The 22752-nt window shown below is 24.6% G+C and overlaps 5 protein-coding genes across 6 annotated transcripts; 1 reads left to right on the forward strand and 4 right to left on the reverse strand.

The window, feature by feature from the left end:
* Positions 1 to 66: 66 nt before the first annotated feature.
* Positions 67 to 6205, reverse strand: LOC126895413 (endoplasmic reticulum metallopeptidase 1-like). Of its 2 annotated transcripts, none has more exons than XM_050667247.1 (14): positions 6137 to 6205; positions 4837 to 5422; positions 4509 to 4768; positions 4072 to 4192; positions 3841 to 4016; positions 3643 to 3772; positions 3343 to 3572; positions 2783 to 2978; positions 2540 to 2724; positions 1654 to 1809; positions 1387 to 1595; positions 1215 to 1330; positions 449 to 624; positions 67 to 360 (listed from the first exon to the last, which is right to left on the reverse strand). In XM_050667247.1, exons 1-14 carry the CDS (start codon positions 6188 to 6190, stop codon positions 196 to 198), a joined length of 2760 nt encoding a protein of 919 aa, XP_050523204.1. In that variant the 5' UTR covers positions 6191 to 6205; the 3' UTR covers positions 67 to 195. The 2 variants fall into 2 exon arrangements, with proteins under 2 accessions (XP_050523204.1, XP_050523205.1); XM_050667248.1 differs by lacking the exon at positions 6137 to 6205 and adding an exon at positions 5711 to 6030.
* Positions 6206 to 6277: 72 nt separating this feature from the next.
* LOC126895424 (ARL14 effector protein-like) lies at positions 6278 to 8531 on the forward strand. Its single transcript, XM_050667261.1, has 4 exons — positions 6278 to 6372; positions 6544 to 6684; positions 6760 to 6903; positions 7872 to 8531. Exons 2-4 carry the CDS (start codon positions 6626 to 6628, stop codon positions 7927 to 7929), a joined length of 261 nt encoding a protein of 86 aa, XP_050523218.1. The 5' UTR covers positions 6278 to 6372; positions 6544 to 6625; the 3' UTR covers positions 7930 to 8531.
* On the reverse strand, positions 8299 to 11617 carry LOC126895418 (programmed cell death protein 7-like). Its single transcript, XM_050667254.1, has 6 exons — positions 11234 to 11617; positions 11030 to 11173; positions 10704 to 10928; positions 10477 to 10645; positions 9101 to 9314; positions 8299 to 8532 (listed from the first exon to the last, which is right to left on the reverse strand). Exons 1-6 carry the CDS (start codon positions 11615 to 11617, stop codon positions 8391 to 8393), a joined length of 1278 nt encoding a protein of 425 aa, XP_050523211.1. The 3' UTR covers positions 8299 to 8390.
* A 91-nt stretch (positions 11618 to 11708) lies between these two features.
* On the reverse strand, positions 11709 to 20583 carry LOC126895423 (tubulin-specific chaperone A-like). The gene is made up of 2 exons (XM_050667260.1): positions 20219 to 20583; positions 11709 to 11917 (listed from the first exon to the last, which is right to left on the reverse strand). The coding sequence occupies exons 1-2, from the start codon at positions 20346 to 20348 to the stop codon at positions 11718 to 11720; spliced, it is 330 nt and encodes a 109-aa protein (XP_050523217.1). The 5' UTR covers positions 20349 to 20583; the 3' UTR covers positions 11709 to 11717.
* LOC126895414 (neutral alpha-glucosidase C) lies at positions 12893 to 16037 on the reverse strand. Its single transcript, XM_050667249.1, has one exon. It carries the CDS (start codon positions 15804 to 15806, stop codon positions 13074 to 13076), a length of 2733 nt encoding a protein of 910 aa, XP_050523206.1. The 5' UTR covers positions 15807 to 16037; the 3' UTR covers positions 12893 to 13073.
* Positions 20584 to 22752: the final 2169 nt, after the last annotated feature.

Genomic DNA, 22752 nt, shown 5'->3' on the forward strand with positions numbered 1-22752 from the left:
ATATTAATGGCATTTATATATAAAAAAAAATTAATTAATTTTACATATTTTATAAGTAGTAAAATAAATTGTTCAATAGAAATAACTGACTGACTTATTCAACTATCCCTATACTATAAAATTATCACAAATCAATAATTATCTATTATTGATTACCTAGTTGATGATTATGCATATTAAAACTTTTTTTTTTAATTATAAAGTATAAGCTTTATATGAAGAAGTCCAACCAGTATTTGTAGTCCAATTAGGCAGTTTCTTTAAAAATGTATTCAACTGGGGTGAAATTTGCTGTGGCCCATGCATACGGTGTCCTGAAATTCCTACTTCAATTTGAGGACCAACATGGTTCACTGGTACCTATATTTTGACAAAAAACATCACAATTAAAATTTAAACATCTAAAAAATTATAATCTAAGTTTATTTTATGTAGATATATTTTATACCTCAAGGTCAATCCAAAAGTCCCACGGCATAATATCATTAGCACAAGAGTAATAAACAAAAAAAGTTTGCTGTTCATTCCATTTAGGTCCTTGGAGTGGTTTATCAGTACTTAAACTCCAGTCTTTCAGTTTAACATTACTATAAGGAGATATAACTAAAATTATATGATCTGGACCTAAAAAATATATGTTTATACAATTTTTATTCACATACTAAAATGTTTTAAAATAAAATGATACTATTTCTAAAATTTATTTATTTAAATTCTATTTGGAAAAAAATTATCTAAATATTAGATCCTATTTTTATTGTTTAAGTTAAAATAAAAAAATTTGAAAGACCTCAATACTAAGTTAGGAGTGCTACTCTATTCATAAAAAAATAATAATCTTAGGTATATTTTTAAAAATTAATTGAATTTAAAATATCATTATTTATAAATTAATATACATATATATATTATAACTATAAATTAAGTCAAAATAAACATATTTTGAATTAGTTAATCTGTAACAACAAAATCAGCAGAGCTATTAAAAACACTATAGCAAAAGGATTTAAAATATATTTGAATACAATTTTACTTATGTATCAAAATTAGAGTTTGACTATAATCATAAATATGGTTGTAACTCATGTATCAAATTAATAAAATTGTAATTGAAGTTAATAGAAAACATATCTTGTTATTTAATATTCAAATATGCTATATCTACAGAATATTTACAGAAAATATTTATGTAAGTTAATTTTAAATGTACAAACCAACAACTGAAAATGTAAGTCTCTGAATATTGTTCAATCTCTGATCTCTATAAGTCAGTTTTAAATGTAAGGGAATTTTAACATCTAATGGTTCCGAATCAATCCAATGTGTTTGCCTGAAAAGAGGTTTCTAGTTTAGAAGTATAAAAGTTAGATAAAATATATAACAAACCAAATGAATGAAATAACTGGCATGAAATATGGTAAACCACAGTACAGCTCTTTACTACATTCCTCATGGCCAATCTTGCGTGCACTATTTATTTCGGGTACATAGTTTTGAATTGAGTAAGGACTATTAACATCTAAGTCTACAATCCATATACCATTTTGAATATCACGTAAAGTACCATTGTAATTATAAAAACTCCGTTCAACATGCTAAAAACAGTGTATGTACTTAAAAAAAAACATAATAATATTGTGAAAAATAACTTACTGCCACCATAAATCGCTGAGGAGCTAAATTATCATGTTCCCCAGAGTAAGGAAATCCATATGGAGTAAAAATTAAGACAAATATAGAACCTAAAAGTATCAGTGCTAATGTAATAAACACTGTAAATGTTTTGCGAAGTAAAAATATCAAGGGACTCTGAAAAATAAAAATAATTATATTGCATTGATTTATTTAATAATAATTTTTAAGAACATGAAAATTTAACTACAATGTAGATAAATGTAACTATCAGATTGATGCAATACAATAACTGTATTAGTGAACATATTATTAAACAATAGCAATTTATTAAAATAATGTGTTTATAAATTTATGTTATAATATGTTTATCCAATACACGAAAAAGTAAAAAAAAATAATTGTAACATTTTTCTTTTTATCAACATAGTGAGGAAGCCAAGCAAAGGTTTATTTTTGTGGAGGAAGGCTGATCATATTTCATTTATTAGTGATTTAATTAGAATATTCTGTACATTTATCATATGTTTATGATAACCCAACCCAACACTTTTCAACTGATAAATTTGTATTTGTATCAAGCCATTAATTTGGGTATAAGTTTTTATTAAAGGTAATTCTTGTTGTTATTTAAGTATATTATATCAATATAAATCAATAATAGCAATAAAAAATTATTTAGGATGCAAACCTTAGGTATAATTTATTATGAGATATTTTAATCATTAATCACATTAAAACGTGAAAATAATAATGAATATAATAATTAGGAATTTTGCAATAACTTTCTAACACTATAAAAGCAAAGTTTTATTGTTCAAAATTTTGAGGAGAGACTAAACCATTCCTTTATTACATCACTGCACTACAGATAATAAAGACTAATACATTTATTTAATAAACTTACATAAAAACTATACACAAGAGTAAACATTGCTGACGTTATAAATGACATAACGGTTTCTGCATGGTTTCCAGAACCTGATCGACCCATTATAGGGACAACTAGCACGAGTGCTGCATTTATCATATATGCAGATAAAATGAAAGGAATAATCATACATCCCATATGTAGCCAAAACATTTTATGACCTAAGCATACAAAAATACATAACTAGTTAAAATTCTAAATAAATAATAAAAATCTTACTGTCCGAATTCTTCTGTAACTTATTTTGTAAAATGGTACTTATAGTATTGCATAAAATAAAAATTGCAACTATAAATCCAGATCTTACTTGACATAATACACACAGCAAAAGTATTATTATAGATAACAGTTGATTGCCATCGCGAGTAATGCAATAAATTGAAAAATTGGTTAAAAATACATTTTTTTTTGAAACCTTAAAAAATATTTATTTCAAAATTAATTGGATCTACAATTTATAGCACAAGCCCATATAGTAGAATAATATTAAATAATTATTAACTATATTATTTAAAAATATATTTAAGCACTAAATTTTTACTTTTATCATATCTTTATAAACTCATGTGTACCTAATTTAAATATCCTATCTAAAAATTATACAGCTTTAAAAAAAAATTTTTCTTATATTTAAAACAATTTTACTGATAATGTCATTTCAAAATAAAGTTTTTATAAATTGAATTTATGTTGATTATGACAAAAATGAAAACTATACAAAGGAATAAGAAAATATAACAAATATTATTAAGTCATAAGATACTTTGTAAATTATTTACTTTTAAATATTTTTGTCCCAACAGCTTATACAATAATATTGGCACTAACATTGTAGGAATGACATACAAAAAAAATAGCCAGATTGGTTGAGAAAACCAGCTAAGACAATGATTCAATAAAACTATAAATAAAGACATTAAGGCAACCGTTATTAATGTTGCCAGCCATAATAAAATTACTATGCTTGAGCACTTTAATGAAGATTTCAAGTAATCTATAGCAGTAAACCCTAAAACATCAAACATAAAATAGTTAATTTTGAATATTTACAATTTACTTATTGAAATCATTAGATTTACCATTAATATTATTATGGTTAGCATTATAAACAATAACTAAAAACGAAATAATAATAACACTTATATTAAATATGTCTGATACTACTTCATTCCAATGAATTATAAAAATTCCCAAAAAATCAAAAAACACCTAAAATGAAAAAAGGTTACTTATCAAGGAAAATGTTTTATTAAGTATCATTAAATATGCATTCATACCAAGTTGCCATCACTATATTTTTCTATGTTAGAAATTTTATCTGAATTCACAAGATTTAAAATTAATGGCAACATATTATCACCAGTTCTTTGAAAAGTTCCAAGGGGAATTTTATCAACAGTATCTAATTTAGTATGGTATACGTAACCATTAGCAGACCAAGCAAAATCAAGACCTTAAAAGGATAAATTAATAATAATTGATTATTCATATTATTTAAATAATCATACCAGATATACGTCCAAAGTCACGAAATATTCTATAATCTGTATCTCCTGGAATAATCCCACTTTGAAATATTTCTTGAGCAATTGATGATGCTAGTGGATAAGGAACTGAATCTGAGTATGCCTAAATAATACATTTTTTTCAATTAACGCAAGAGTAAAAATATATTTTGCAAAAAAAAAAAAAAAATTGTTTAATAGTATTCATATAAATGATATAATAGATATATGATTTTTCTTTAAATATAAGAATTTCATAGTTAGCAATTTTATGGTAGCCAGCTATCCTAAAATATTAATAGTTAAGAATCCTCATCATAAGAATCATTGATAGACATTAATGGACTATTAGTTTAATAATAATAGTTCATCATTCATATTAATTAAAACAAGAAATCTTTTATTTCTCCACACATAATTATTTTATTTAACTTAGATACCTCTAAAAGCCAAGGATGATTAGGGCCAACTTGAAAAAGTAACTCTTTACCGCCGGCACCACAAGCTTCCATATTGATAAATGCTCTAATACTAGAAGCCCATTTATGTTGGGTGATAAAACCATGTGAGGCTTGCATCATATTTTCTTCAGCACCATTGAAAAGAAAAATTATATTATTCATTAATGGTTCATTAAGACGCGATAAAACACGTAAAAGTTCTAACATAATAGCACAGCTAGCTCCATCATCACTTGCACCTATTATGAAGTATAAACATTTTTTTAGATAAAATTACAATAATTTCAAAATTATGAACTTAAATTACCTGGACTATCTAAAACTGAATCAAAATGACAATTAATGAGTAAACTATGGCGAGAAGTATTAACTGGACCAATTCTCACTACTACATTTTGAACATTTTTATATACATTTGTCATGCCATCAAGAAATTCCAAGGAAAAAGATCCACTAACTCTTTGTAGATCCCATTCTATTTTTTTCATTGGATTAGCTTGATTAGCAATATTTTTTATTTCACTAAGTAACATTTGTACAGCATGTATTTCATTTGCTTCACTACCAACTGGTCTAGGTCCCATAGAAGTCAAATCAATTAAGTAATTTCTAGCTCTTTCAGCAACAAAACGTCCAGTATGATTATGCTCATTAATTATAGTTATAGGTTCTGGTAATTTTTTTTCTAATACTATTAGTAGAATATATACAAAAACTGAAAAAGCAATTCCTAAAAGAAAATGACATGGACTTGCTTGTGTTTCTCTAAGATTTTTAGAGTTATCCCATTGTTTAAGCTGAATATCTTTTAAATTTTTTGGTAACAAATCTTGATTTTTATTCAATTTTGTCCGTAAACGAATTCTAGAATTTATTTTTGAATAAGACTCATCCTATAAAAAAGAAGAGCCTATTTTAAATATAAAATTTTATACTATTAAATTTTTAAAATAGATTATTAAAAACATCAATTGTTAAGATTTCAGTAGAATCAAACTTGTTACACATCAAAATACACAAATTTCAAAATAATAAATCTAATTAAAATACAAATTTCTATAAAAATTTTTACTTTATTAATATTGTACTTTAAAAATTGTATTGATTTATTCAAATTATTGAACTTAAATAAAATATAAGTTTTAATAAATTATTGTAATTTTTTATATAATTATAATTACCTTGTTAGGAAACATGATCACACAAGCTATATTCCTGCGTATCAATATAAGAAACAACTAACTCATTTATGAAACACGATTCAAGGTAATAATTGGACATTTAATAGTATAACTGAATTAATTAATATAATTACTTTAGGAAGACATAAGTCTTCATAAAAGTGAATAGCATTCTATGACACTGAATCATTGTACGAGATTAAAAAAAAAAAAACTCCTAAATAAAAAACTTAATTTTACATTGGATAATGAACTTAATAAATAATTCGAAGTTTTTCTCAGTCTAATAATTTATGTTGAACTACAGAATAAAATGTGATTTGATAACGAAATTTATGATATAAGGAATACGTACGTAATGGAATAATAATTGTACTTCAATTAGCCATTTACAAGGTTGCAATTAGCATAAAAAATTCTGCCTACCTTACATCTCTTTGTACTTTTTAACCAACACTTGGAGATATTACATACTACCATAACACCACAAAATCGAGTGCTAAAACTGTTATTGATAAGATAATCACCAGTATATATATGATAACACTTTAATTAAAACATCTACAAGAAACCATAGACTAGATATTATATATAGTATATTTGTAAATATATTTCATAATTTGTGGAGAGACTACAAATATAATTTTAATCGTAGATTAAAGGTTTGGATAGTATCTAACTATTATTCTACAAATTTAACGTTTTTTGATCTTTTGACACATTTAACAGTTAATCAACTTCACTGAAGTTATGAATTAACTTAATATCTGTTAACTCGATATTCATACATCAAATATAAAAAAAAATATACTAATCTTTCTATTTACTCTTAGTTTGTTTGATAACTGCAATCAATAATCTTTAAGTATAAGAAAAAATTTTTATTGTTTTGATTTAAATTTGAATCATTGAAGTATGAATACTGACCCAAATGATAAATTAAGAGCAAGAATTATGAAAATGGATTGTGAAAAGCAAGTGTTAATTATATATATATATTTTAGACAAATAAATAATTATATAAAAATAAACAAAATGTATGTTTCAAGGCATGAAGACAAAAATATTTATAATATGAATGGTTTATTATTAGAAAGCAAAAAAGATTTATGTGATTGCAATGTGATAACTTGTCCTGGATGTTTTTATCCATGTGAGAATTGTAGTGCCACTAAATGTGGACATCAATGTAGGTAGGTAATAATTTAAAATAATTTTTATTCTATAATTAAAGTGTCAGTACTACTAAATTTAAAAGTGTTCATATTAAATTTGTTAAACCTTAACAATAATGTGTATTAAACATTTTAAATAATAATAATTAATATAATATAATGATTAAATATTTTATTAGCAGCACAAAAAAAATAATTCCCTATCTGATAAAACTATATCAGAGTTATTTCAAGGATATACCTGAAGTGAATATATTATTCAGAATGCAAATGAAAGCCTTTTGGTAGAATTTACTAATAGAACGATCTATTTATGACATTTTTTACCTAAAATCCTAACATTGGTTTAACATTAAACAATTGTTACTAAAATTATTAAAAATGATAATTTGAAGATTGTCAACTTTGATTAAATAAGTGTCCCAACAAAAAAATTGTAGTCATTCTAAGTTGGACACAATTTTAATACGAAAAAAATGTTTGTTTCAAATAGATAACATAATAGTTAAAATATTTTATACCCTATTAAGAACAATAAATTATTTGGTACTTTACAAATACTAATATATATGGTAGCATGAATAATGAGGTGAATATTTTGATATTTAATTAAGTCTTATACTTTTGACTATATAATAAATTCATTTTTTTCAAGTTGTTATAAAATGTGTGGATGTTGTTTAATTATTTATCTTAAAAGAGTAATATACAATTTCAGAATAAGTTATTTTTGTGTTGCTTATTGCACTAATAGATTAATAAAAAAGTAACTAAAAGTTTAGTTTGAAAGATAATAGTATTTATAAACATATGCAAATATGTTATATTAGATACAATATTATAATATTAAATTATATTATTTTATATATTAAATATATATAAACAATATGTAATATGTAGTAGTATTTAGTTCTTATGGACCTATATTGTATCTGTACATTTTAATTTTTACTACTTTTAAAATTTTTGTTTATATTTTTTTTCAGGGTAAACCGTGAATGGAGGTATGAAAAATGGACTCCATATCAAGAAGTTAAAAAATAATTTTAATAGGCTACGTTAATTAAAAAAAAAAAAAAAGATATTTCATAAACATTAAATTAAAAAGAATATTTTTTATGAATAATTTATAAATCAATGAATTATTAATAGTTTAATATTATAATTTTTTTAATACTAAGAAAAATTGACTTAGATATTAATTAAATAATTGTTAAATGAATTTTATATTCATAATTTGATTAATGCCTTCACATTTTTAAACTGGAAGTCATTGTAAAATAGAATAATAATTACAAACATTTTAGTTTTCCAAATATAAAGGAATTGTTTTACATCTTAAAAATGTTCGAATAATTTAATGAACTGATATTAAATTGATGAATAAAGATAATCAAAAAAATATACTACAAATATAGGTTAATTTATATCTATTTATACAAAATGACAAAGAAAATTGTAATAATAATAAAAGTATTATTTATTAATAAAGTATTTAAATGGGTTTATTTTAAATCTGTCTTTTCTAAATGAGCAGCCCAGCTTAAGTTGGTAGGTGAAGATGGTACTATCCAACCTATTGGTATACAACTACTGTTTCTTGTTTGTGTACTGTTTTCAGGTATAATATATTTATCCCAATCTTGCCTATATTTAAACAAGTTGAATTTTAAAAACTAATATTAATAGTAATTATTTATGAAATATACTACATATAACTTATTTGATAAATCTAATTTTAATTTATTTATTTAGACACTTCTTTTTAAAACTAACTTATTTTTGTAAAATCACACCCCATATTTTTAAAGGAATTTTCTCACAAAAGAAGCAATATACAACTAAATAAAAATTATGTTTTTTTCTTATTTCATGCAAAATAGCTTTAAATTAAATTTTTGTGTTATATTTTATTTTATATCATTCATAGGAAATAAAAAAAAATTTATTTATTTCAAAAATTGGCGAGAAACTAAAACATAAAAATCGAAAAAGAAAACATGTATCATATTTTTAAATTAAATTTAAAGTGATAATGAATTTTTTTAAATTCTGTTACACGTATTTGTTTTAAAACTAGTAAAAAACTCATAAAAAATTTAGAAAAAATAGTATTAATTAAAAAAATATGTCACAAAATACTATTTAATAATATTTAGTAAGTATTATTTATACATGAACATGACGAAACTGATTTCAAAATCAAATTATTTACCTTATTTTAAAAAATAATTCAGGCGAATTAAATATTACTTCACTCTTAATATCAAGACCAAATAAAACTTTGTTCCAATCATTTATTTTTTCTTGATCTTCAATTTCTTTTATTAAATTTTTTTGTATCTTCGATTTGTCAAGCATCTCTTTTAACTCCAATTCTTCATTTTGGTACAGTGTAAGTTTTTCTTGCCAAATTAGTTTCAATTTATCTATAATTTTAATTATACATAAGAAAAAAAACTAATTGATGAAGACTTGTTTCAATTATTAAACTAATAAATATAACTAAGTATATTTATAACAAAATACTACTAAAATCGAATTGCAGAATCACTAAACAAAACTAACTTAAGTAAGATTCAAATTATACAGAAAAATATAACGACTAATCACAAGACCATCTTACATTTCAAACTATACCTTGCATATAAACTAATAACAAAAACAGTATTGCAAATTGCAAAAAAACATTAGACTCTATACCACAATCTCTTATTAAGCAACCTAACATTTGTATAATATGTCACTTAAACAATACCTGGTAATTCTTCTAAGATTAAAAAAAAGTAATGTAGAGATCATAGTGAAAAATAATAGTTTAGTTAAAAAAATTCAATTCAATAAGAGTATTGTAAGTTGGCGGCTTCCATTCTCAAAATATTCTTGTTAAATTTCACATTATTATCTTTTATACTTATTGTCAGTATTATTATATAATTAAAATAAAGGAAAAAATATACATTTATAATAAAAATGAAGTTTGAAACTATTAAATTTACATTTATATTGATTAACATTTGATTTTTTTTTTAGCTTCGATGCGATTTTGAAATTGTTTTACTTCTACACTTATTAACCTATACAAATAATTGTCATAAAACTTTAATTCTCTTTTTTTTTTTTTTAAATTAGATTCACATTTTATTATTATATAAAGGTTTAACACCCCCTAAAATTATATTTTAGTTGCACCTATTTATACAGAGTGATATGTATGCCATAAAATACTTAAATACAAAACACAAATTATTTTGAGAAAATTTTCTTTTTTACTTTTTAGTTGCATATATATTTCTTGATATATATTAATTATTAAGTACTCAATCCTTTCTAGCTAATAAGGGTATAAAACTTTTATTAAATAAAAAATCTATATATTTAACTAGCTTAATTAATAGAAAATGATTAGACAAGAACAATTTTTAGACCAGTACTTTGGAAGTTATAATATTAAAATATAGACTGAGGGTGAGTTACAGATAGGATTATCATGAAACATTATTCAACCGAACTCCTATCACATATGAGTACAAATGTTAATTTATGAAAAAAGGATCACTCTATTTATATTTAATTAATTAAGTTATTAACTTAGAATTTCTTCTAATCTGATATTTTTTCTTTGATTGGCACAGTTTTGAAGCCTAAACTTTCTTAGTTTATCCAAATTATCAAATAATGATAATTGATTTTTCGCATCATCTATTTTTCCTTTAACACATTTGAGAACAGCACTGGTTTCAAATTTTGTTTCTTCAATCTAAAAAATATGTATGCCTACAATTATTTAAAAATAACAAAAAAAAAGAATAATTTACCAATTTTAACTTTAAAATGTTATCTTTAATAGCATTTTGCCATGATTCAATCTGTGCGTTTAAGTTTTCAGTTTCATCTTTAAGTTGTAATTTTAAAACTTTTAGATGTTTTTTTGAATTTTTCAACCTATTTCGTTTTTTTTTTCGTTTCTTTAATTTATATTTTAATACTGATATATCATATTTATCTAATTTTAAAGTATTGATGATTGCATCTAGCTGATCCTTGAAATATTATAATTTTTTTTTTTTAATTTAACAAAAACACAAGTTATTAATAAAAATAAAAAATTTCTAAATAATTTTTATCATAAATAAATACCTACTTTATTTGATTTCCAAATTGAACAATCTCGTTCCCATTCATTTTTGGTCATTGTTGACACATTGGCTTCAAGTTTTTGTTTTATGTTGCTCATATTTTTAAATAAAACTTTGCATTTTTTAATTTTTAAACTAATATCATTTATCTAAAAAAAGTAGAATTTAATTAATATAAAAAATAAGATTAATATTAATATCTTACTAACTTTAACATCATTAATAGATTTATCGTTGTTTTGAGGATATTCTTTGTTTATTTTATTAGCTGACCAATTTTCAATCCATTGTGAAATCTCATCTTTTGGTTTTTCTAAAACAGTACACAAATTCTTGCGAACATATTCTTCATCAATATCATCTGGTAATGGTGGAAACTCATTGATGATTACATTTGGCTCGTATTTGCTATGCTGATAAGGTGATTGTATCCAATTTTGTTGAGTTGTTTTAGCAGTATCTCTGTTTTGTGTAAAAGGTAAAGTTGGAGGAGGAAAAGGTATTCCAAATCTAGCATCATAAGCTGGAATCATAGGCCTCATTGGTGTATAATGAAAAGTGCTAGACCACATGTTATAATTTTGGTCAGCCATTAAATTTAAGTGTGCTTATTATAAGTTTTATATGTAATAATAAATTTAAAAATGAAATGTACGGGTTAGTATTATTATGTTATTAAATTAGAAGATAAAATTATTTAATTTCTTTTTCAGCCTCAGCTAAAAAATTTTCAGCAATCAAAAAATCTTCTGAATCTTTTAGTTCTTCACAATCAGCAATTGTACTTTTTAAATCTTCATATGCTGCTTTTAGTCTTCGTTGTGTATCTGGTACCATCATTTGTGATTCTCTTAGAACTTCTTCTTGTTTCTTAATGTTACTTTCATCACTTCCTAAACATAATTAATTCATGTTTACAATAAATATTTTTATTTGTAAGTATCAGAATTTTTTTTGGAAGATTTGAACTATAGTTAATATTAATACTTTTAAACTAATGCCAATAATTAACTATTTAAACATTGTGCAATTAAAAATAATCACCACTATCTATTAGAATTCTAAGAAAAGTAAAATATAAATAATTTTTACAAGGTATTAATTCATTTTAATTAATATATTAACAAAGAGTATATAGCTTATTTAAATAAATTTTATTAAACCAATTTGCCAAGCTAAATAAAATATGTGAGGGGTAAAAATTTGCCCTATAAAGAAGTTCTTTAAAGAAAATTTTTTTTACAATATTTTACAATATTTTTAAAATATTTATTGATATACTAATGAATTAAAATTTAAAACTAAAAATATATTATAATATTGGATATCCTACTCAGTCTTTTAAATATATGTTCAAAATAGAAACTTGACTATTTTTTTTTTACACCAATTTTCTTTGGGTTTAATTTTTAAATTATAAATTAATATCATGCCACTAATTAGCTTTTTTTTTTTTTTGATAAGAATAAACCATGAATTTCTGAAATTTTAAAATTATTAATTTCTTTTTATATTAAAATATCTTAAATTCTGATTTTACACAAAGTAAGGTTTGACGATTGAATATACTTAAAATTAAATAACTTCCATACGCGTCAATCTCTAAAATTTTCCGTATTCCCTCTCCAATAATAATAGAAAATTATGTCTTTTTATAAAAAAAACATTTTTAGAACGAGGAAAAATCAACTTAGTTTCCCAAATATAAATTTTCATACATTTACGCCTATGATGACTTCATCAAGATAAGTTGAAATTCAAAAACTAGTACAATAAAATAATTTATTAAATATTAAATTTTGAACATGAAAACATACGTTTACTTATAACTTTTATACTATAAAGGAAAACAAAGAGCTTTTATACTATACAGTTTAAAAAAATTACATATATTTAAGCAAAATTAAGTATTATAATCAAATTTACAAAAAATTCTCTACCAATAACAGTTCAGATTATCTATTTATTCAAACCTATTTTAAATTTATAGTAAAATAATTATAGACATTCCTTATCAATAACTTCATGATACAATATATATAATATTGATTAAAGTAAAATAATAGTCCAATTTTGAGCTATGTTGATAGATGGCTTTCGTATTGTTAAAACTTGATTGCTGGCACTATACAAAACAGTTAACTCTGTTGTGCTACCCTCTTTTGAATGTATACTGGCTTTTGAAAAAACAGAAGGAATTCCAATTATCATAACTTTTTCCAACCATGAATTAGTAGTTAAAGTAATACAATGGATACATTTTGATATCAGTTGATTATTTATAAATTCATACTCTAAATGAATAAATTTACCATCACGGTATTCAAAACTATCTTCATCATCTATATATAAACTGCCTTTAGCAGTGCCCTTTAAATCAATACCTACCATAAGAGTGTAAGGATCATCTTTCATTAGAGAAGAAGAACGGCGCACACGTTGTTTAATAGGAATTATTGTACCTCCTCGTTGATACACTGGAATTTTGTTGATTGGAACTGGTATTTTAACAAAACCATTAATTTTAATAGGCTGAAAATTATCTTTATCATACCAAACTTCATCTTTACCCGGAAAGTAGATTGAGATTTCTTGAACATTAGGCTCTGTAACAGGACACACTAGAAGACTATTTCCAATCATAAATTGATTATCAATGTTATTAACATTATCTTCGAATGGAAATTCAAAAAATAGAGGCCGTATGACAGGTGCACCAGTCAATTCATGATTTCTAAACAAAGTGTACCATAATGGTAATAAACTATATCTAGTTCTTATAGTTTCCCGTACCAAACTTGTAGTTTGTTCATCAAACAACCAGGGTTCTCTACGTTTAGTATCTATATGAGAATGACCTCTGAAAAATGGTAAGTAAGTTCCTGTTTGATACCACCGGATAAATAATTCTTTATCCGGATTATTAAAGAAACCTCCAACATCTGCTCCACAAAATGATATACCTGATATAGCAAGTGATAAACACATTGGTATAGATATTTTTAAATGGCTCCATTCGGCTATATTATCTCCTGTCCAAACTGCAGCAAAACGTTGTGTACCCGCAAAATGTGATCTTGTTAATATGAAAGGACGTTTATTTCCCTTTGATCTTTTAATTAAACCTTCATAGGTGCTCATTACTTGCATAAGTCCATAAATATTATGTATATCACGATGTTCATAATTACCATAATGAATACAATCTTTTGGCATAGTTACTTCTGGTCCATTAAACACTGATGGTTCATTCATGTCATTCCATATATAGAGATCCTCGTTTGAACCCACATAGTTATTGAACGAAAAGCGAGAAACATAATATTCTTGAACTTTTGGATTTAAAAAGTCTAAATAACTTGAAGATCCAGGCCAACACCAACCTTCATAAACATTACCATCTTTATTCTTAACATAAAGATCATTATTCAAAGCATCATTATGCAAAAAATAATTTGAATCACGTTTTATATGAGGATCGACAATTGTTACTAATTTTCTACCCTTATTAGTTAAATTCCTTATCATTTCAATAGGATTAGAAAACTTAATTGGATCCCATGTGAAATACTTTTTACTATCCGTATGTTCAATATCAAGCCACATGACATCCATAGGTATATCATAAACATCAAAGTTAGTTTCTACATTATGCACATCTTTTTGGTCATTGTAATTCCATCTGCATTGATGATAAGCTAGAGAAAATATAGGTGGCAAAGGAGCAGTTCCAGTCAATAAGGAATACTGTCTAGTAACATCCATAGGTTTTGGACCAAGCATTATAAAAAAATCTATAATGCCACTTTCAGACATAAAATGAGCTTGAGGTACTTCCTTTTCACCAGAAGAACCAGAAACTAAATTCACAATTGATTCAACAACAGAAGTATGATCAACATTATTATTCACTCCAGCAATATCTACCCAGGTTTCAGCAGCATTCAACCAAAATAATCCAACACTATTTTTTTTTCCATGGCCCATCAAAAATGGAACAGCCCCATAAAGTGCCATCGTATTATATAATTCATACTCAAATACATCTAAATTATAAAAACGATATGGATCACTACCACTAGTTTCTTTTAAATAAAAAGAATCTGCATGCTCTGGTAATCCATAAAGATGAGTTGATGAATATAAAGTAAAATCCATTGAAACGGCAGATGGTCCACGAGGCTTAGAATCCTGATGTTCTTTAAAAAATTCTTCCCAGGAACCAACTTCATTGTCCGGAATAGTTTCAGGTTTAGGGCGATAATGTTCAAATTGCATAAGATTATTATGATTGATTCCAATGATAAGTTCATCATGTACATATACATTTAATTTAAATGGAATTATATTAATAAATACTTTGATGGTACTTTGTTCTAGTTCAAGTTCTATAGTTGTTTCATTTCTAGCCATTGTCATTGATTGGAAAATAGGTTCTGATACAAGTGCATGAACTGGTTGAAATCTGTTATACATTGGATTTCCATTTTCATTTATACGTACACGAAGTGTTTTATCTTTAAGACCATCCAGTCTCATACGCAAAAACACATTTTCATAATTTGTATTTGCTATAATGGCTTCTAAATATTTATCATTTAAAATTATGCTATCCGATACCAAATGAAACATTGAATTTTGACTTTTGTTCATAGAGCGACATCTTTTGCAGAAATTACTTTGTTCACAAGTTTTGAAATTATGACGATCAACAGAATTAACACCAATACTGAAGAATAATATCGGGCAAAAAACAGTAAGTATAAAGTCTGTTACCTTCATGTTGTGAGGTCAGTTATATGTAATACAATATAAAACAATTTAACATACTATCACATTAAGAGAATTTAAAAACTTATATTTTATTAAGAGTGTACAATCAATTATAAACAAATACCTAATATTCTACAGGTATAGAATATTATAACAATCAAGAATAATAAGGAAAACTACACTATAATTCATTAGCCGAAAAATGAATTGTTAATAACATAACAGCATAACCTATCAAATAATACGAGTAGAACAGTGAATACAACACATAATAGATACACCTTAAATAATAATGGAAATACACTTATCTTTGGCAAAATTATGTGATAAGCAATTTTTATAAATAGTACTGCCAACTTAAAATATAATAAAATTCGATAAACGGACAATTTATTTAAAATATTTAAAGCAGTTATGTTATATAACTACTTTGAATAATTTAAAGTGAATATTCCTGATAATACAACAAAAAGAATGTATTGTTTATTTTTTAAAACGTCTTTAAAATTTATAATGTAGAGAAATATATAAATAGAAAAAGAGCATTTGAATATTTAAAACCCAACACAGTGGGGACGTGGTATAGTTGGGTCCAGTATAGATGATATCTGACAGTGATTAAAATCACTATCACAAAAATTGCTTTGATGCAAATCTGTAGATAGTCTTTCATTTTAAGAAATTGGTTCATTATTCTAAAAGCAAAATTAACTTCTATTTTAATCATTATTCCTAATTATAAGTTGATTTATAAGTATAGATTATGAATAAATACCTATTAAGCAATGCAACGTAGTATGAAATTGATATTTAATAATTTAGTATAGTAATTTTTTCGGAGAATTGATAAAAAATATATACAAATTGAATGACTTTTAACACAGAACTTTTTTCGTTAATAATTTGTTGTTAATTATGAATAAATGGTCTGAAAAAAATGTTCATCAGAGCAAAAAAGATACTTTAATATTAAATTTTTCATGTTCATTTCAAATCAGCAATTATATGTTTTCCATCACCAATAATTTGAATATTATTACTAATTAGTTAAAAACTATAGTATGTTCAGGACTACAAGGAAAATAGTCCTGAATATTTCAATTGTATCATCTATTTAAACACCAAGAATTACGTAGAAATTATTAATATTTCTATTAAAATGATTTATTACAATAAAAAACACAAAAAACTGTCTTTAAATTATTACACATTTTAATTTTTAATATTTTAAAAATAATCAGTGCAAAATATCATTTTTAACCAACTTTTTGGTATTTTAAAGTTGATATTTTGAAAATTTTTAATAAAAAAAGTTGAATTTTTTACCATAACTTTAAGTTCAACTTCAAGTTTGAAATTTACATTATTAAATAGAAGATTTTACAAGTATAAAAAAATAGTATCTTAAAGATTAATATGCAGTCAGGAAATTTTATAATTACTATTTACTGTAATATTTATATTATTTAACAGAAAAGCTCAATATTTTTTTTTCATTTTTATTGTAATAGATCACTTATATAGAAATCATAGTAGTCATTTCTAAGTAATTTTTGGTGATTAAAAATAATCTACAATGGAATTATTCAGAACATAATTAATTTTAATGATTTACTTTAACTAAAAAAACGAATCAAAATGTTGTACAATAAATCTACTCAATTGAGTGTATTAGTTGTGATCATTTAATGTATTGTTAAAAAAAATTGGTCAAGAGCAGAGAAAATAAATGAGAACCAAAAAAAAAATTACATATTAAAAAAACTTAAATATGAATAAGAAATTTCTTCAAATGAGGGGGGACTACAGTGATGGGTTCCTTGATATTTATTTAAGTTATTGAATCTAAATGAGGTAAAAATCAAATAATTAAAAAATTTTTTCTAACTCAAAATCTTTTGTAAGGTATTTTAAAACAAAATAAAATACAAAATCGAAAATTTTTACCTAAAAATAGCATACGGTAGACATTTTTACCATGAAAACAAAATGAAAATCGAAAATTTTTTTTCCATACTAAAATATATTCTTATATTGTATAAGTATAGTCCTTATATTGGATTTAAGAACATCCCTCCAACTCATTTCTGTTCTTCCTGTACCTCTTTTTCCTTCAACATTAATTTCTATAACTTTTCTTATGGCTTCCGATTCTTTTCTCCTCGCATGAGAAAAACTCATGTGATACAAACAAATATTTTGAATTTTATAATATGTTTGAGGTTTTATTGTATAAGAAAATAGCATTTAAATTTTTAACATAACTTTATTCATATTAGATATAAAACTTATAAGGTTTCAATTTTTGAGATAATATACATCAATAATATATGAGGAATTACAAATACAGAAACTTCATTGTTTTTTTATGACGTCATTATTGCAGATATGGAATATTTATTTTCAACTATGACTATTAATAGATATATTTTCTGTATTGCCAGTTGATGAATTTATAAATGTTATTTCAGAACAATGTGCCCTATATTCATACTTTGAGCGTATATGTTGATAAAGTCATAACTGAAAAAAAACCCTACACATCTGCGATAGCAACATTATGAGAAAGCAATTAGCTACCTGTATTTTTTATTCCTCATATATTATAGATGTATATTATCTCAAAAATTGGAACCTTTTATATCAAATAATTTTATAGTTATTTCAAAAATTCAAATGTCATTTACTATACAATAAAACTTCAAAATATTTATTAAATTAAAAATATGTGTTCCCGTTTAAAAAAACCAAGTTGACACCCTTACAAATCATAATAGATGAACTTAAAAAATTTTACATAGCTAATAATTCAAGAATAATATGTAACTTAAGGCATCTAAAAAAAAAAATTATTAAATAACTTGTATTATTTTATCTCAGGAACATCTAACAAAAAAAAAGTTCTTTTTTCATTTTTGCATCAGGCGATTGATTTAAATATAATCTTATATAACAATTTTTTATACAACAATACCTATTTATTACAAAATCTGTTACTTAATTATTATAATTAATTAAATAATTTTTGTAAGAAAATGGTCAAGTTAAAAATAAGGAACTCTCAAGAGATCAAAAACAAATTAATTTTTCGTAGTAATTGGTACTTAGTTAAAAATCACAATAAATAAAAAACTACATAAAATATATATTATAAAATACATTAATATATATAAAATACATTCATATGTATATCAGTATATACATAAGAAAACCAAATTGATAACCCTAACACAATGAAAATTTTCTAATAATATTTATATATTTCCTAAAAATGACAAAGTTTAACTGAACCCCTTCACAAAAACCCTATAAATAATTGTAATTATTTTTAACAGTCTTGATCTGTGGTATTTACTTAGCCACCTTTAATCATAGTTTGTATGGCTCACTAAAACTTAATTTTGTTAGGGGTGTATTTCAAGAGGATTCCTCCCCCTCACTTGCAATATACCAGAAATTGTCATTTATTATTATTATTCTGTTTATTTTCAATATCCTTTCTGAAAATCTATGCTTGTGTCAGAGAACGGAAAAATCTACATAAACAGTGCAACTGATTTAAATCCCTATATCAACACACAAAGACTAGAAACATTTCACATTGAGACACAGACTTCATCTTAAATTTTTATTGAGAACTGTTTGTTTAGGTTATCAAATTTATATTTTTTCAATGTACCCAATGCACAGCCAAAATTTTAAATGAGTAAATTAAATGGTTCATCTAAACAGTTTTTATCCGCCAATAAAATAAATATACCAATATGTATATATATAAATATATATATTTTTTTTCAGTATCTAAAATTTATCAAATTTATGTCATTTATCATATGGTTTTGACCAGCCATGTTTTTTTTTAACATTAAACTTGTTATATTTTCATAAAAATCTAGGTTTTCAAAAAAATTAGATAATTAATAACAATACTTTATTTCCGTAGCAATGAAACAAAATTGGTTCTTTTTTTTTAATCCACAATAATTAGTAGTACACAGTAGCTATAGATTTGAAAACTATATTTTTTAGGATTTATAGAAATCTATGAAATTTAATATATAACAATAACATTTTTATTCAAATCTTTTCTTTTACATTTTTGAACAATTTTAATCAGACATAGTCAACTTTTTTTTTGAGATAATTTTTAAATAACTATAAAAGATAATAAATTTAATATTTACATAAGTTATTTAATTATAAGCCTAATTAATTTTGTTTTGGAAAAATTTCTTATGACCCGTATTTAAAGTTTAATTGTATTTACTGAAAAAAGACAAATTAATATACTTATACTAAAATAATCTACCTGTGCAATATACAAGCCCTACACAGACTTAAGTTATAAAAAATATTCTAGAAAAATACTATAGTAAAAGAGTTGAATTTAGTAACTAATTAAAATAATCAAAAATCATCACCAGACTTTTTAAGTTGCTCCACTCTTTCCAGTTGTTGTTCGGTTTCTTTAATGTACATAAGTTTTTCCTTAGTCAATCTTTTAACAACGCCTGTCTTAATTTTTAGGGTTTTAATACGAGGATCAGCCATAACTTACCATAAATAGTATAAAATGCAATTTATAATAATATATAGAATTACACTGTGAAAATAAAAAACACCTAATACAAGAGTTATGAAGTGATAGATAATCAATATTTAATATGATAAAAAACTAACAACGCATTTCGAAAATAAAAAGATGATATGATTGATACTTTCATATATTTTTACAATGACAATGTCATAAACATCAAGTAAAATGAATTAAACTTCAAATAAAACTTTCGAATGAGTTTAATAACTGAGACATAACCTACAATTATAACGTACAATAATTTACACTACAGTAATCTAGTTTTCAGAGTTATTAAAATATTATTTCATAAATGACAGTTAGATGGCAGCATTTACTATATAAATTATATTTTATGACATACTTATATAAATATATTTTTATAAGGATTTGTCAGAAACTCGCCTAACACCTGTATACACCAGTTTTAATACAAGATCAATACACAGTTATTGTACAATTTAAACAATAATAAGGGTTTGATTATGTAATATTTAAAAAACTAATTAATAATTTTTATTATTGACTAATTTCACTACAGAAGCCTGTAAAGGTTTCTTTTTAGCTTCGATGCGAATCTGGAAGGTATTGGTTTTACTATGCTGTGTTTTTTTTTTTTGTGTCTGTTATCACTTTTTCTCAACTCTCACTGAACGGATTTCTTTCAACGATACGTCAAAAGGTCACAAATTGTATCTAGTCGAAGACATTACCCCCAAAAATTGAAAAAAATTCCCTCGTTCCCCGTAAATGGAGGAAACCTCCAAAAAAATTACAAATTAAAAAATCGCTAATTTTCGAAATTTTTTTTACTTAAAACTGCCATAACTTTTTCAAAAATGAACATATCAATATAACTTTTTTTTTATAGATGCTTGATGTCATTACCTATCATTTAGTGTATTTTTTTTGTAAATCTGACACAACCTGCCCACAGGGGGACTTAAAAAGGACAACTTTGTCACAAAAAATTAACTTTTGAAAATGTTCCGGAGGTCTGACACTTTTATATATATCTTAAATTAAAGCTAATGTAATATACTTAATTATGAAAAAAAAAAATTTGACCTCTGGACTTGTCTTCGTGGTGAAAATGGCTACCGAATGCTATTTTTGTCTGAAAATTCTCGATTTTATTTTTTACATTTTTAACTTTATAATGCTATAACTTTTTAAAAAATGTATGGATCAATACAATTTTTTCATGAGAAGTAGTATTTTTTAATAATCCCTTTTTCATGCAACATACTTTATCTTAATCAAGATATTAATAAGGAACTAGCAGATCATGTAGCTTTTGGAATAATACACCATTTTTTTAAAATTAAACACTATCTAAAGATTTGCATCGAAGCGTTTTATTTTGATAGTGATTTTAATCACTGTCAGATATCATTATACTTGATCCAACTATGCCACGTCACAACTGTGCCGCGACCCCCCTGTGCTGGGTTTTTTTACTTTGTTTTTTTCTGCTAAAAATCAAAGTGATGATCAATATGATTCAATAATATTATATAATAAATCCCCCGGTTGGTCGACATCGGATTCGTCTTGTGGTGTGTGTAGCGCGAGGTTCACCGGATGTTCCTCCGGTAAAGGCGCTACGACGGGCCGCTGATTGCTCGCGTCGATTTCTTCTTCGCTGACACCGTCCGTGGTGTTGTCTGAAAGCGCATAATAATCAAAAGTAGCTACGTCAATAGCGGAGACAAACAATATTTCCGTGTACGGTCGAATTTGCTACTGCTGCAGAAAACAAGTGTTATTATTATTGCTATTATTGATGTCGTAAAGTACAGATAAGATGGTACGGGGCTGCCGTTTATGATATGGCACCGAGTGAACAATAATAATAACGGTTACCTGGGAATCGACCGCTTTGACAAGGCCAGACGTAAATATACTATTTTTATCTACCAACAGACTGTAACAATCGACCGGAAATTAACTTTCTGTCGATAACAATAAGGTCTTTATAATAAACTGTAACCAACACTTTTCAACGACAACAGTTACAGCGGACTGTATTAGATAAACTACTCTAACTTTATTTTTATAAAAAATTTTCCAGAGACCAAGTCAAATCTAATCCCGCTAACACGTAACTGTGAATAACCCAGGTAAAAATTCACCGCTGTCATCAGTGAAATTCGTTTAAATAACTGTATGAACAATAAAAATTTGTAAGGGAGACTTCACCGTTCCAAGTTAAAACTAAAATCTAATATACAGTAGAACCTCATTAATCCGGACAGCTGTCTAGTATTACGAAAAATACGCAGTTTATGCCGTAGACTAAAATAAACATAAAAGCAAGTTCCTCGAATTTCCCATAAGTACATATATTCTTATCTACCGTCATTAAAGTTATCATAA

This window comes from Daktulosphaira vitifoliae, unplaced genomic scaffold, assembly GCF_025091365.1.
Source record: "Daktulosphaira vitifoliae isolate Bord-2020 unplaced genomic scaffold, ASM2509136v1 Scaffold_1, whole genome shotgun sequence".
Classification (NCBI taxonomy): Eukaryota; Metazoa; Arthropoda; class Insecta; order Hemiptera; family Phylloxeridae; genus Daktulosphaira; species Daktulosphaira vitifoliae.